The sequence below is a fragment of the Achroia grisella genome, unplaced genomic scaffold, assembly GCF_030625045.1.
Source record: "Achroia grisella isolate CSIRO2021 unplaced genomic scaffold, CSIRO_AGI_Agris_v1 utg5936, whole genome shotgun sequence".
Lineage (NCBI taxonomy): Eukaryota > Metazoa > Arthropoda > Insecta > Lepidoptera > Pyralidae > Achroia > Achroia grisella.
The window spans coordinates 310343-327270 of NW_026712956.1; the positions used below are offsets into that span (position 1 = coordinate 310343).

The 16928-nt window shown below is 32.8% G+C and overlaps 1 protein-coding gene across 1 annotated transcript in view; it reads left to right on the top strand.

Annotated features, from left to right (window-relative positions):
* LOC131848825 (serine proteinase stubble) overlaps positions 1 to 16928 on the top strand; it is a 147418-nt gene that overhangs the window by 26187 nt on the left and 104303 nt on the right. Inside the window, exon 2 of the mRNA XM_059198768.1 lies at positions 62 to 144. Coding sequence (XP_059054751.1) covers positions 123 to 144 — 22 coding nt within the window. The 5' untranslated portion in view covers positions 62 to 122. The remainder of the gene's footprint in view (positions 1 to 61; positions 145 to 16928) is intronic.

Sequence of the window (16928 nt, forward strand, 5' to 3'; positions counted from 1 at the left end):
TATCGGAGATTACCTCAAATATTTTAGTTTTGTGTAATTTGATTTGTTTGTTTGTTTGCAGGTTGTGTGTGTAGCGTATGCTGCACGTGCGGTGATGCGCCGCGAGCGCACGGGATCGACACATGCATGCCGCCCGCGCACCCGGTAACTACCATTTTTTAATAAACAAATTGTACATATTATAATAATAACCATACACACAGAGCCTTCTAGTCTCAATCTATAATTATTAATATATACTAAATAATAAGCTTGTATTATGGTAGTACCCATACAACTGATACGAATACTTAAATTCCTTTTTCTTTTAAATAAATAAAAATTTAGGTAGGAAAGACCCAGATCGATACATTAGTATCGGGCTGGGATCATATTCATAACTACAAATATCGGCAGTAAGGCGGTGTGCCTATTATCTATTACAATAGTTTACGTAATAGATATTCATGAGGTTGATAACAGTCGTCTACATTGGTACTTGAGGCTCATCTATGTCATCTAGTAAGTAGGCTGCTTTGTAATATGTGTTTCGGTTGTATTGTGATTGGCAATGGCAATTTACATAGCTAGGATGTTAATAGTAAGCTAACCGTATCCTTATACGGAGAAATCTGTACCTAATAGAAAAGGTAGTGGTTTGTTACGAATTAATAATATGTGATAAAGAAAAAACTGGTGTAAAAAGGATTCGTAGTGAATTTGTCGCCACTTTTTAAGATATAAACTGCGTATCAGCTTACTTTATAAGTGGCAGATGCCGCCGATGCATATTTCATGTAGTCGCCCGCCGTTGTAGCCATCTTGGTACTATTTTTTACGCACATTTGTCATTGAACTAGGGAAATAAATCTAGTACTTGCTTGTAGATTTTTCCTCGTAAATTTGTTATACATTTCGGATTTTTTTGGTAAGCATGTTCATTTCCTGACTGACCGTTGCGCTAACTTGCTTGCTTAAGAATTACTTTGTTTTCATATGGATCTTGTCTTTAATAAGACTAACTAGATATAATATAAATCACAAACTTAAATTTCTGATGGTCCACCAGCATGGAAATCGCTTACTGTCGCCTAAATGAACAGCAGCACGGATATGTTTTACGAAAGTAAAAAAAGTGTAATAATAAAATATTGTCTGTGTGTGTGTTTAGGTCTCATCGTTAATAGGACAAAGAAGATATAACTAAATCAATTACAAACTTAAATTTGCTGATGGCCCACCAGATAGAAATCGCCTACATACATGAACAGCAGCACGAATATATCATGCGGTTTCAGAGGAGCTTCCTCCACTTAGATTGTGGAATGAACTCCCTGCCGAGGTTTTCTCACGAGACTACAGCATGGGGTTTTTCAAGAAGGGTATATTAAGGTTTCTTAAGGGTCGGCAACGCGCACGTGACACCCCTGGTGCTTCAGGTGTCCATAGGCTACGGTAACAATTTACCACAAGATGGGCCGTATGCTTGTTTTCCGACCATAGTAGTATAAAAAAACATCATATGATCACTCATCCATTCCTGAGGTCTAAGTTGTCATGCGTCCTTACTGAGAATTTACTATATTTGATTATATACATTTCTCATTATTACTCACCATTGTTTTTGCACTTAAAAACATTAATATTTATTTAATACATAACTTCACTTTCACTTCATAATCGGATAATTAACAGGTGACTCCCAACAGTCATTGGGCAAATAAAAGAAATCATGTTTACTCAAATAGTAATTAGCAAGTACTGAGTAGTGACACACTTAGCGAAATGCATGCAAAACATCTTATTAATATTAATTTTGAATTAATTAGCGCGTGTGAACTGGTTATATGATTTTAAGGTATACACGCGGTGTATTCATAGGCAAAGAATTTTATATAATATTTCTTTATTGTTTTTGTTTGTGTTGAAGAAGTTGAAGAGTAATCGTCTGTGAAGATAATATTGGTGTTAAATCGAATAAGATGGATGAACTGTTTGAAAGATGATATGTTAATAAAGGAAGTAAATAACGAGATGAAAGTAAACAGGGATGAATGGAAAAGAACAAGATGTTACGCCGACCCCAAAAAAATAGGATAAGGAAGAAGCAGATGATGATTTCATTCATTCATAATTTAAGAGCCGCGCTCTTGTCGGTAGAGCACTTGTCATTTTCCACGATCTTCCATCAATCTCTTGTGTCTTGGAGTTCACCTTCCTCTCTTCCTTGATGTATATTTGTGTTAAACCAATTACAACTTAAATTTTTCCGTATAATACTTTGGCCAATGCTTAATTGACGTTGACGTTATTTTAATCGACAAACTTAAGCTAATGAATAAATTCTTGAGTATAAGCAAAGTACTGCATAAGTCATTTACATATATATTTTTTAATTGGCATTCATTTGTAAATTTTACGTAAGTACCATATTCTGACAAATAAATAAATTAATGTTATTATTTATTTAGTACTTAACCTTGTACAATTTCACAAGATTAGGCAAATGTAAATAATTATGAATAATCGCTTTTTACAATTTGTGTCAATGTGTCAGACAAAACAAACATTTGAATTATAATGCAAACAGTGAAAGTGTTTTGTTTTTATAATGAATACTTATATGTAGTTGGAGTCTCACAATGACTTAAAAGCTTTTTAATTCAGCTTGTATTACTTTACTCTTGTAATGGAGTTTCTCAAGTTTCATATAATTAAAACGCAATTAAATACTCCAAATAAAATTTTAATGTAAAAAGATCCTAATTAAATTTCAATAAAGATAAGATTATTGTTTGCACTGTATATTTTTTGTTGGATACCTTGTAAAATAACCTTACAATTAGTATCTTGGACAGAATAAAAGTAAAATATGGTATTTATGAGTTCCTGATATTTTACTATTACACATATCCAGGTCTCGGGTCGAGTGGAGAAGACGGTGAATGTAAATAATTATTATAATCAGACAAATCTGTCTACTCTCTTTATAAACCTTTATCTATAGAACTGTCACTATCATTGGAAATCACTCGATGGACTTCAGAAAATAAGAAACACTGTAAATGTTTCATAAGATAATGTGCAAAAATATGTTTGATAATATTTGTGGACTTATGATTACTGAGAGAAAAAGGCGGCCTTCTACATATAATACAGATACTGATACTTAATATATAATATAAATTTTATAACAGTTAGTACACACAGTTATTGTAACACTTACAAAAAACTGCTCGTACAAGAGTTAAAAAACGTCATGTTTATATTGTACATGTTGGTATTATTACTTAAGAATGTCATTATTTATCGTAAAAAAATAATAACGGAATAAGTTAACCTGAGACGTGACGTGATATTTATTGGAGCAGTAATAATGAGACTGCGATAACTTGTTTGAAAACGTCATTGTAATATATATAGTTATATACATATAAAGTTAGTTAACTACTTACATGCTTAGTAACTAACTACGGACCTCATAAGTAAGCTCAGCGTCACTCAGAGGGCAATGAAGAGGGCTAAACTTGGAGTTTCTCTGAGTGATCGCATCAGAAATGAGGACCTGCAGAAGAACTAGCGTGACCAACATAGCCTGAAGAATTGCGAAACTGAAGTTGCGATGAGCAGGGCACATAGCTCATAGGACAATCCTCGAGTGGCGACCGCGGACCGCAAGGTGGACCGACGATCCAGTCAAGATCACTGGATCGTTGGATCGCAGGACCGATCGTCGTGGAGATTTTTGGGGAAGCCCTTTGTTCAACAGTGGATGTCTTTCGGGTTGAAATGATGATGGTGAATGATGAGCACCCACAACACCAGAGGAATTGCAGGTGCGTTAGTTATTTTACCATAAGAAAGACATTCTGCTTTTGCTAGCCGTATTTCTGCCATCCTCTTAAGAGAACTAGCGTGTTGATATATCCGATATACAATATTTATAAAGTTGGTAGTACATTCCTTTTACAAACGATATCAGCCGACGATCTCGAGTTAATTGCATTTCGTGCCAAGTTCAATGTCTTCACTATCATTAATGTCACAGTCGGTTAAATCATTTGGACGGTGATTAACCGTCTATCGATAAGTCGGTTTAATTTAATCGAACCTAATTAATATAATAAAAGGTGAGATATTAAGGTTAACACTCACTATGTTGTCGTATGGGTTTTTTTATAAACTTGTATAAATCTATATCTTATTTATATTATTAACCGAGTCTTAACACGAATAATTTTTCTTGTACTCTCGACGTTTCTTGTACTAGCCTTGTTCTCGAGCTGACTGGAGTAATAGCAATGTGAATGTAGATAGGTGCCGCAGCAGTTATTTTTCTACCATCACAAAGTTCACGACACAAGTCGAACGGACCCGGTTAATAATATAAATAATGTATATTAAACACGAAAGTTTAAAAATAACTAAATCTATATCCGTGCTAACGTTATAAATGCCAAAGTCTGTCTGTCTGTTTGTTACATTTACATTATGAAAATGCCCAATTAAAATGTTAAAATTTAAATGATTAATTATTAATATCATTTTGCTCTGATGTTACATTGTATCATGACAAACAGACAAAGGCTATCTTATATCTAAAAAGCAGACATCGTGTCCGGTTGCATCTAAATATTAGGTATATTATATTACAAAAAAGAAAGATTTTATGTTTTCATTCTAATGGAACTGAAAAGAAACAACCAATTTTATACATTATTTCACTTGTATATACCTATATGTTAGTAATAAATAACAGAGGCTGGTTAGTTTAAAAAAGTAATATTAGAGTTTCCTACGATGACACATAATTTGTTATTTTCTTCTTCTGTGGGCAAGATTAATATTTTAAAGCTGTATTCCCCTGAACGTTCTGCATAAAAAACATGTTACTACAAAAATACATAAATTTATTTATTTTGTAGGTGACCCACAATGCTATATATATAATTAAACAATATAGTCCCAATAGTAGCATAAATATCTTATTGTTAAGTGATGACAAAGAATAAATATATAAAAGCAGTAAAGATACCGTAAAAGAAAAAAACCAAAATATTTTATATATGTATACTTGACTCCCGCTGTGATGCGAAAGCTAAACAGAATATTATTATAATAAATATCATGTATTGATATTTATATGTCAATAAAACTATTAATATATTATAAATTATGGTGTTTATGACCATTATCTGAGATACAGCAATAAAAAATGAAATAAAATGTTATGAACATTAAATATTTTTAATATTTCGTGCAGATACGTACCTGTACTATTTAATTATTATATTATTTTTAACAATTATTAACAGATAGAATGAAATTCCTGTCGAGATTTTCTTGCGAGACTACAGCATGGGGTTTCTCAAGCAGGGTATATTTAGGTTTCTTTACGGTCGACAATGTGCACGTGACACCTCTGGTGTTTCATGCGTCCATAGGCTACGGTAAACGTTTACAATCAGATGGGCCGTATGCTTGTTTGCCGCTATAATAATATAAAAAAAAAGAATTGTAATTTAAAAAGGGTATTATGCACGTATTTTTAAAGCGTTCATAGGCTACTTAATTTTGTAGCCGACAAACGTAGTATAAAAAAAAAAACAGAATTGGAATATAATCGTGTCAAAAGCAAGTTCAAGTACATACATGATACATGTCTCGCCAGTGTTGCAGGAAATTTTCTTATAAATCCAGATTGACAGTACATGAGCGGTAACTTGATACTTATATCACCTCCATACCTCAGTACATCTGTCGGCTTATTCACTCAGCTGACTGTAAATGTGGTGTGATGTAATTGGCAATACAAGTTTTGGCGCATTGGCACTAAAAAATATACCGTTATCCTAGATGAAATACTGAGATTTATTGTCATCTACCTATTCGGGTTACATATGCAATATATACATATATAAACCTTCCAAACACTCAATCTATTAAAAAACCGCTTCAAAATCCGTTATGTAGTTTTAAAGGTATAAAGCATACATAGGGTCGGACTGACGGCGACAGCGACTTTGTTTTATACTATGTAATGATAATGATTGTCGATGTTATAATAAATATTTCGTGGGGTAGATTACAATTCAAATGCCATGAGGCGAGTATGTCGCCGTTTTTAAATTTTATTTTGGGTTGTTGTCGGTATTTCCTTCATCGATCAGTAAAATTTGACATCTGAAGTTCTTTTGGTACTGGTCAGATTTGAACTCCTGACATTTTACCTGTAAGTCTAATTTATCTTAAGGAATTGTACAAAATAACATATATCTTAAGACCAATAGAATTCAGAGTTACTTATTACCTCATTATTTCTTTGAGAGTAAAATTGTATTCATCATTATTTGTCCACTGCAGTTAATATATAACTGATGTACATATAAAAAGAAAAACTTGCGATTTTTACATATTGACTTTATACTACTAAAATATTTAATAGAAACATAATATAAATGAATTTGTGGATGACGAAAATTAGTAATTTATGTAAACCTTCAATAATATATTCTTTTTTCTCCAATTATATTTTTACGCGTAACTGCAGAAGTTAGTGAAACATATTATATATTCTGAGACCTTTGTTACCTGTACTTCACAAATAAAAAATAATAATTTGAAATTGAGTAGGTAATTAATACTATTATACTATATAAACAGTTATAGTAATGACTATTTGATTATCGATATGAAATCTTAATGCGGTAATCGTAGTCAGAGTGCGATCTCTTTATGACTTAACAACGAGTTTCTCAAATGCGGCACAGTTAAAACTTTTAGCTTGGTTTATCGATGAAAGTTATTATTTCATAATAGCAAGCAATTATTTTCAACTGGTTCCCTTAATTGCGCTGTTACATTAATAGCTACGCCAAAATAGCCCTAATAAAAGTGAAAACGAGCTTTGGACGTGTGGGGTTATGTATGTAAAACAAAATATATCTGATTGCGTACGGTTTGTGCAGACGAGCGATCGCTCGCGTAAATCTATATAATTTTAGCAGCTATGATGAGGCCGCTATTATTTATGATGCGTTTGTCTGGTACGGGCATCGGCGGGTAAAGGAAGGCGAAGAGATAAGACACATTGTGGCTATGTACATGTTTATATTGATGAAGTATTTACAATTGATATATGTATTTCGGTCTCGAATGACAGGCTTGTTATCTTGTTCCATTGTAACTAGCGCGATGATAGTAAATTCGCCACTAAACTTTATAGAAATTGGAAGTTAACTGAAGATATTATGCTGTAGTGTTATTAAGTTCGAAATTGAAAGACACATAGTTTCTTTACTGAAATGACACTTAACGGTTATTAATTTTGTTTATCCTTTGTATTCGATTATTGTTATATTTGTGGGTAGGAATTTATAATGAAACGATTAGAAACAGGTACAACAACTCTTCATTGCCTTGCCTTTATCCCATTATTTGGGGTCGGCGCAGTATGTCATTCTCTTCCACTGCTCTCTATCGGTAGTCATATCCGAACATACTCTTCTTTTATTCATATCATCTTTCACACAATCCATCCACCTTTTCTTAGGGCGTCCCCTCCCTTTACATCCATCCACATTCATATTATGCACTTTCCATAAGACATGATCCTCGTTCTTCCGCATAACATGCCCTACAGGTACAACAACTATGTGTGAAAAATATTTAGTCAGTATAATGGTGTGTTATAAATAGTATGCATTTTAATAAGTATTGGATTCATTGGGTTTATTCTTATCTTACGAAAATTATAAACGCGAAATTTTGTGAGTATGGATGGATGTTTGTTACTCTTTCTCGCAAAAACTACTGAACGGATCTTGATAAAAGTTTACAGTAATGTAGCTTATATAACGCTAGCAATTCTCCCACTATGAGAGCATTGCAATTATTAAATTTATTTTTAGGTAAGGTCCAAGATGCTGACGTTTATACTGAAGCCTTGCCTTCCATAATTACTAAAATAAGAATATATTTAGCATCGTATAATTTTAAGTTGTATAAATAGTTTTAAAATATAAACGTGTTGGCAATTAGCTGTGATTGTGTTAATTAATTAAATAAATAACAGAATAACACATATACCTACTATAACTATATGACTATAAATTTCTTGCGAGTGAAACTGCGGACTCAGCTAGTAATAGATAATTCGAAAACTTTACAAATAAATCAATAAAGTCGCTCGTTTGCAAAATTCTGTAATTACAAAAAGTAATTATTTCACTGTCATGGCACGAGTGAAAGTGGAAAAAAGTGAGTGTTTTTTTTTCGGAAAAAGTGTTTCTGTAAAACTAACAGTCCCCCGTTACGCAATTAAGCGACGTTTTGAATTAGCAACGAGTCGATTAATTTGGTGGAACAGTTGAGATCGTGACTTCACTGCGGAATGCCGGCCATAAGTTTTTGCTTCCAATTACGTGACTTGATAGCAGTGAAATTAAAAGTGTTAATTTGACGTAATGAATAATTTAGGATAGTATGTCATGTAGTAACATGGAACTAAGCATTGTTAGTAATGAGAATTAAAACATTCTAGGAGACATACTATGCATCATCGTCATCATTTTATTCTACAATTACGTGACTTGAGAACAGTGAAATCAAAAGTGTTAATTTGACGTAATGAATAATAATTAGGATAGTATGTCATGTAGCAACATGGAACTAAGCATTGTTAGTAATAGATATTAGAGTATGCTAGGAGACAAATTATACATATAAACTAGTCGTTGTTGATCGACAGTTGCAATATCTTTTTACATTTTAAAAAATATTCCATGTAACGAGTATAGTAATCGCTACGAAGTAAAATAGAACAATATTTATTAAAAACATGGCCCTTACAGATTTTGTAATGTTCACACGCACATATACAAAATTATTTCAAATAAAATAATTTAATATTTACTTTATATTTTTGAACTTGTTTTAGTTAATTGACACGTTTTTGACAGATATTGTTTTGTCCGTGGCTAGAATTACTACACTCAGACTTTTATCAAAAATGTTAATAAGACTTTACTTTTATATATAATAATGTATTGTTGCCCAAAGTGTAAATGATTCAAATTTATTTGGTTATACAAGCAGATTGAATGAAACGGATTTATTGATTCGCATCACTAAAATGTATCGATCTTTTTCCCATCGTTTCGTTTTATAGCGCAGCTCCGACGATAAAATAATATGTTTGTTCTGTTAGGTTGCGATACATTGATCTCGATATAATAAGCCGAATGCGTACTCTCGTATCGCGTTCGTACAGACATCTTGGAACCGGTCGATCCGCTCTACACACCGACACTAATCCGTAATTTCTTTATTCAAAGAAACTTCACGATATCGATTTGTTTTTTACTAGAAACTTGCCCCGGCTTCACATGCGTAAAATTAGTGTAGGAATTTTATAATTTTTACATAAAATATAGCTCTTGCTGCTAATAGTGCAGTTACATGTATGTGAGTTATTCTTTGTAATCGGTAAAGTATTCTTAATATTTTGTATTACATACGATTAAGATATTATAAAATATTTATCATTTCATGTTAAAACAATACTCGTGTCACAATATTTCATCATATTTTATAGATACCCACATTCCCCACCCCATTTATTATAGGTATTTTATAGATACCCCCTATTTCTTAGAACCAAACTTTTGCGAAGTCGAATGTTTATTTCCACATATTGAATCGTCTTATTTCATAATTGCTTAAAGATTGTAGTAGAATACCGATGAACGCGGTAGTCTAGCAGTTTAGCACACAACTTTTTTATCGACGGTCACGAGCTTATATTTGTTTTTATGGGTCTGGGTGTTTTCTATGTATATTATGTATCGTCATCATCATCATCATCGCAGCCCAGAAGACGTCCACTGCTAGACATAGGCCTCCAACAAAAATCTCCACGACGATCGGTCCTGCGCTGCTCGCATCCATCGCCTTCCAGCGATCTTAACCAGATCATCGGTCCACCTTGCTGGAGGCCTCCCCACGCTGCGTCTTCCGGTCCGCGGTAGCCATTCTTTACTGCCCCAACGGCTATCTGTCCTACGAGCTATGTGCCCTGCCCATTGCCACTTCAGAGTCTCAATTCTTCGGGCTATGTCGGTCATTCTGGTTCTTCTGCGGATCTCCTCATTTCTGATTCGATCACGCAGAGTAACTCCGAGCATAGCCCTCTCCATTGCCCTCTGAGTGACTCTGAGCTTGTTGATGGGGCCCATAGTTAGCGACCACGTCTCTGTTCCGTAAGTCATCACTGGCAACACACATTGGTCGTGTATATATTTACAAATAGAATTAGAGTATTATTGCATGAATATAAAATGTGTGCACCATGCGAGGAATCGAACCCGCGACCATCGGAAGTAAAGCGATGTGCTAAACCGCAAGACACCGAGGCCAGGTTTTTAATTAATTAATAAAGGTTTAAATTTTTAGTGATATTACTATCATTATTATTTCCGGTAAATTAATACATCATTAAGTTAATATTTTAAATAGATAATAGACAATCAAAACGGATCATTCATCATCGTTCATCGTATCATTAAATATTTCATTTTCATTAAAAGCTCCTACTTAATCCATTGAATTGACTATAGAAAGCAAGTTCATTGTCTAAAGGTATTTTCATTGCATTCTCTTCGGCGGCTGGCTATTAACACCCGATTTCCTGGGTGGTGGGCATAATGGAAATTGCTAAAGAAAGATTTGTAAGAAAAAGCGGTCACGTCCGTTCTCAGTTTCACATAATAAGTTCCGTAGATAAAATAAAAAAGTCAAACGCGGTCTATTTTTTAATGATTAGGGCTGACATTGAAAGTGTGTGTATGAATAATATTTATGGAAAATTATACCGATATTGAATAAAATTAATTAAATAATGCATATATTTAAATATAATTAATTAAATGATGTTTTTATTTGCGACTAAATTATTTAGCAATATACAATAGAAATATATAAGATTCAATTTGAAATTTATAAATAAATATAATATATTAAACATAGTAATATTTTTAATTTTTTGCCCCGGTTATATCACCGATACTACTTTAATAATAATAATAATCTCAGGAGTGAATTCGTCCTGAGATTATCAGCGCCATCTAGACCCAAGTTAAGCTAGCTAAAGCTTGTGTTATGGGTACTAGATAACTGATACAAATACATAGATTTTTTTTTTGTAAATACATACATATTATACATAGAAAACACCCAGACCGATACAAACAATCATACTCATGAATACAAATGTTTGTGCCGTGCGAGGAATCGAACCCGCGACCATCGGTCGTAAAGCGGTGTGCTAGACCACTAGACCACTGAGGTCGTAAAACTTTAAAAAGGTAATAACGGATAAAAAATAACAATTTGTGAAAGGTTATATGTTTATACTCGTATATCCAGTATCAATACCTACAGCTTCGTATTCTCTTCACCTCTTATCTCCCGGGTTATTGAACGGACACTCTTAATGCAATTTCTTTTATTTTACCGAGACAACGCGGCTTGAACTTCTCGGGTTTATTAATTTTATAAAAAATGCAGTGCAGCATAATCGCATGCTTAATAAGAAACTGCATTAACTCAAAAATTACAAATAGCGGGAATTCGACTTTATGTTTAAAGATTTAAAGCTGATTTTTATATAAAATAAATATTAAAGCTACTTACAAGCACGGAGATAAGGCTACAAGCTCTCTAATGTAAATCCTCTGAAATAAAAAAAGGCCAAGTCTGTCCTTTAGACAAAAAAATATATTTTACAAGATTAACTCTGATCTACAGGACTCAATGCATAAAACATCTGTCTCTGATAAAATAATTTCGCTGATGTTTACGCTGGCGGAACAGCAGTGGAAGATGGTAAAATGAGCATGAAGTCAGATCTGTTAGCCCGTTTTGGCAAATGGCAATTTTCTTTGTGGTTTCCAGGCGAGGAGGTCAACCTGATATGGCAAATTGCTAGCAATAGAGTTATTAGTCCACATTACTAACAATTCCCTTTCCCCCATTTGACTTATTATTATTTTTTTTTTCTTATGGATGATAATGGAATGGTGCATCCATATGCGCTAACGGTTTACGTTGGCGGGGCACGAGTGGATGATGATAAGATGAGCATAGGCCAGGTTAGTTAGCTCAACGTGGTAAATTCACTACGAATGTATCACGATGATTTCGCTATCTCTCTAATGAACTATTGAATTCTATACGTACCGGTCCACATTACTAACAATTCCCTTCCCCCATTTGACTTATTTTTTTTCTTATGGATGATAATGGAATGGTGCATCCGTATGCGCTAACGGTTTACGATGGCGGGGCACCAGTGATTGATGATAAGATGAGCATAGGCCAGGTTAGTTAGCTTAACGTGGTAAATTCACTACGAATGTATCACGATGATTTCTAGGGGCAACTACGTGGAGGTTAACCTGATATGGTATATTGCTAACAATGGGGTTATTAGTTCACATTACTCACAATTATATTACTATCAAGCAAGCCCTGGGAGGTTTGAATATCAGAAGGCATGAGCTCTCGGCAACTGCAATGTAGAAGAGACCACATTACTTCATAATTTATGAACAATAGGTACCGCTTAGTACCACATGAGATTTCAATGTAATTCTAGTAACACAAAAAAAATCTATACATATAAATAAAATTGGAGTGTCTGTTTCTAATATTGAAATAACCGTTTTATACTACATGTATATAAATATAAATATGGTACATACACCAAAATAACATTGTTTACAATTATTGTCTGTCTGTCTTTTTGTTCTCGCTAATAATCTCTGAAATGGCGGAACCGATTTTGTCGGTACTTTTTTGGCAGGTATCTAATATAATAAGGAGTAACTTAGGCTTCAATTCCACTCGGACGAAGTCGCGGGAACAGTTAGTTGTAAATATAGCGTAACACTCTCAAAAGCACAGTCCCCTCCGATAGATCCCCCGTCCAATTCAAACGGGGATCGAAATCATCACGGCCTGAGCCGATGTTTGAACCTCCTCCTCCTTGCGGTGCCCCGAGACTAAAGTCGTATCCATCAGGCAAAAATTAGCCATCAATCGCTCTATAAGTTATTCCGCGGGTTTGGAGTGCCACTCTGCACTGCACTCGCCCCTATCATCCGGTGATGCTATAAAGGCCGGCTGCGGCCAACAATATTACAGTAGTAAAAAAAGTACAGTCAGATCGCTAATCTCGTCTCTTTTGGTGTCGATTGTAAAAAGACATTGAAGTCACCTTGTGGTGTTCCAACGCAATAGTACCCTAAAAAGCGTAACGTTTCGGCCACTTTCTATGGCGTACTCATCTTATTGTGCCGGGACGTGCGTTTAATATTTGTTTTTGTCAACTAAAGCCAGATGTTCTACTGTTTGTACACGTTTTAAGGTCATTTTCACTTTCGTCCATATTGTGGACGGGCGGGTACAGTCGCGAGCGGCCGACGTAATCGCTTTTATAATTAATATGTTTTTTAAACATTGTGTATAAGTGTATATTGACTTTGTTTATTAATTACCTAACAATAACAATTGGAACTGTAAATTCTTGTGTAGGTACATATAAAATTATTTAGTGTTAAAAATATTTATTTTATGAATTTTATATTTGGTAATTATGACTATAGTTTGTCTATTCTTTTTCATATGTAACAACAATACTATCCTGCCTACTCGTAATAAATCTCATACAAATTTTATTATTTTTTTATTATTTTATTATTTTATCATTATGAAAAATAATACAAAACTACCATGAAGTATATACAAAAGTTGTAATAAATAATTTATCAAACTTAAAACACCCATAGTGTTATTCTGTATGCAAAAGTATCTCATTTTGTCTATAACCTTTTCACGGCTAATTTTTGGTATTAGAAAAAAAAATTGACACATTACATCATGAGGACATGACGAACAGAGCCTATCTTTATTTCAAAAGCAAACAAAGTATTGGGAAAGAATTAGTATAATATATGTAGATAAGTATAAAATAATGTACAATATATTATTAAGTTAAAGCATAAACGGCACTGAGTTACAGTATAATAGTTTAAAGTTATAATAACACAGTGCTTAACAAAAGCTTTCATTAACATTATCACGCAACTTTGTAACTGAACTACGTACTTCTAACTTAATGTAAATATTAATTCCTCTATTGTATATACGAGTTTAATATTTTATCGAAATATTGTTGTTTTCACAGTAATTATTTTCTGCGATATGTAAGTTAATAAAATTTCTATTTTATTGAATTTTGCGGAAGATCATTTCAAGACTTAATGGATTTGTATTATTTTGTTTAACTCAGCTAGCATTTGTGAGACCACAAATATTTAGTACGGAAACCTGACCACCGCTACCGGAAGTTTGGAGTTTAATAATATAGTTTGGCGTCGTCTATAACGGAACAGCTATTTAACATATATATATAGGTATATACGAAATTCCTTCTGTAATTAGTATAAGCAAAGTATTTACTATGAAAATACTATACGTGCAGTGAAGTGATATTCGTTTTTGTAAAATAAAAATTATTTAAAATATTACTTAATTTTACACACACAAAACGCACGAGCACGAACTAATCATTGCTATTATTTTTATTATAGTAATTCGAATTTATAATAACAGTAATTTTATTTATACATAACTTTGTATACAATATATGATAATATTACAAACGACCACTACATAATCCCCAACTTAAATGAAATGTAAGAATTATTTTAAAATAAATTACTATTATCGTTTTGTTTTGTAATGTGATATTGAATATACGTAACAAACGTACGTAAACAAACCGGGACGATTGAACGATTGCTCTGTTTGAATATTTGATTTGCCCTGAGCCTATAAGCTTAGTACATTGAAAAAAAAAGAAAACATTCTTTGAAAACTGGTTCGACGTTTCACTATTGTCTGGAACAATAAATAACAATTTAATTAAATCTAAAGTAACAATGGATTGTGGATAAAGGGCTCGTTTTAATCGGAATAACAATAGTATCGATACATCGTTTCTCGGTAGCGGCTTCTATAAATGAACAATTTAGAGAATTGATAATGATCGTGGGACGATATGGTCGTTTGTCAGGATTTTATGTTGGCCAGTAACTATGCACTTGTGTTCGAGCTTCAACAATAAATGGATTCTTGTTTAATAACAATAAAAAATTATGAACGGATGATTGTAAACTTTTTATTAATCCCAGCAAGTGTTTTATATGTACTGTAAGTAGAAATGAGCGTATAATTAAAAGGACAGTGTTAACAATGAACTGGTTAGTTATAGGAAAAAGCGATCTTATTCACATAGATTTAAAAGTTACAATGATTTAAACATTATTAATTAGATTAGATAATTCTCTTCAATAATTTAACTAACCCATTTCGTAGCAACGCTATATAATAATAAAATATCTTAAGACAATTCATACAGCGCCATCTAGTTTCAAGCTAAGTAGAGCTTGTATTATTTGTACTGGACAACTGATATTAAAAGATATTTTTTAATACATTCATAATATAATGAGAAAACACCCAGAGAGATACAAAAAATAATCACAAACATCGTGCGAGGAATCGAATGCGCGATCATCAAAAGCAAGGCGGAGCATAAATCCACTAGATCACCGAGGCCGTCAAAAGTTTATGGCAAATTTTAACCTCTAATTCGTAATTGCTCCATAATTTGTAGATACATCTATAAACACAATTAACCGTGAAACATTACCCTCCTTTTGACTCCATTGTCGAGTAATATCTAAGTATCTAATGCGACACAACTTCGCCTAATAACTTAGCTTAAACACGGGTCCGCTATCTCTCTAATGAACTATTGAATTCTATACGTACCGGTTGCCGCAAATCTCAGATACTATTAAATTACTATTTGCAGTAGGTCGACTCGATAGCATTCGATTTTGGATCAACGCTCACTATTAGTGCTATGTCATCCATTTAATGATTTACTGTAAACTTTAATTAAATTGACTATTCATAGCAATATTTGTTTATCTATTATATAATTAATAAATTAATTTATTCATTTATAGATTTATTCTTTATTGCAACAAATATAATACAAGAGACTGACAACAGGTTTCGATACACAAAAGTCGGTATTATCGCTAAAAGTTATCTCTTCCAGACCACATTTTGGGTTTTAGTGCATGAATAGCATAGTAACATTCTGACAAGCTGTTTATTACATTTTTAAATGTCAAATGGCTGAAATGAAATTTCTTGATGGTTATTGAATTTTGAGGCTATCATAGGTTATTTTTTATGTAAAAGAGCATGTAAAGTTGCGGGTAATGGCTAGTATAATAATAATAATAGTAAACTTGGACAATTCATAAAGTGTCATCTAGTCTCAAGCTAAGAAGGGTTTGTGTTATGGGTACTAATTAAGTGATAGAAATACATTTTTTTGTAAATATATACATACTATACACATACATAAACACCCAGATCAATATAAATAATCATATCTATGAATTCAAATATATGCATCGTGTGAAGAATCGAATATGAGACTTATCGGAAGTAAAGTGGTGTGCTAAACCTAGACTACTGAGGTCGTCATATATACGTAATCGTGTATACATTAATATAGAACATATTATTATAAAAAGGGAAAATAAAATTTGCAATTATATTTCTGATATAAGTTTATTTGAAAGTAACATAATAAAAGAAGAAATATTTAATAATTGATGTTGTTGATAATATTGGCTGGAAACGTTATAGACATTTTATTTTATATTTTGACATTGATTCAAAATTTTACTTACTTCTTTGCTTTCCATCTTTCTAACACGTTATCAGCACGAATGCTCTAACAAATAATTTAAAATTATAAGGATTTTTTGTTACATATTTTTACAAAAATAATAGTAAAAATG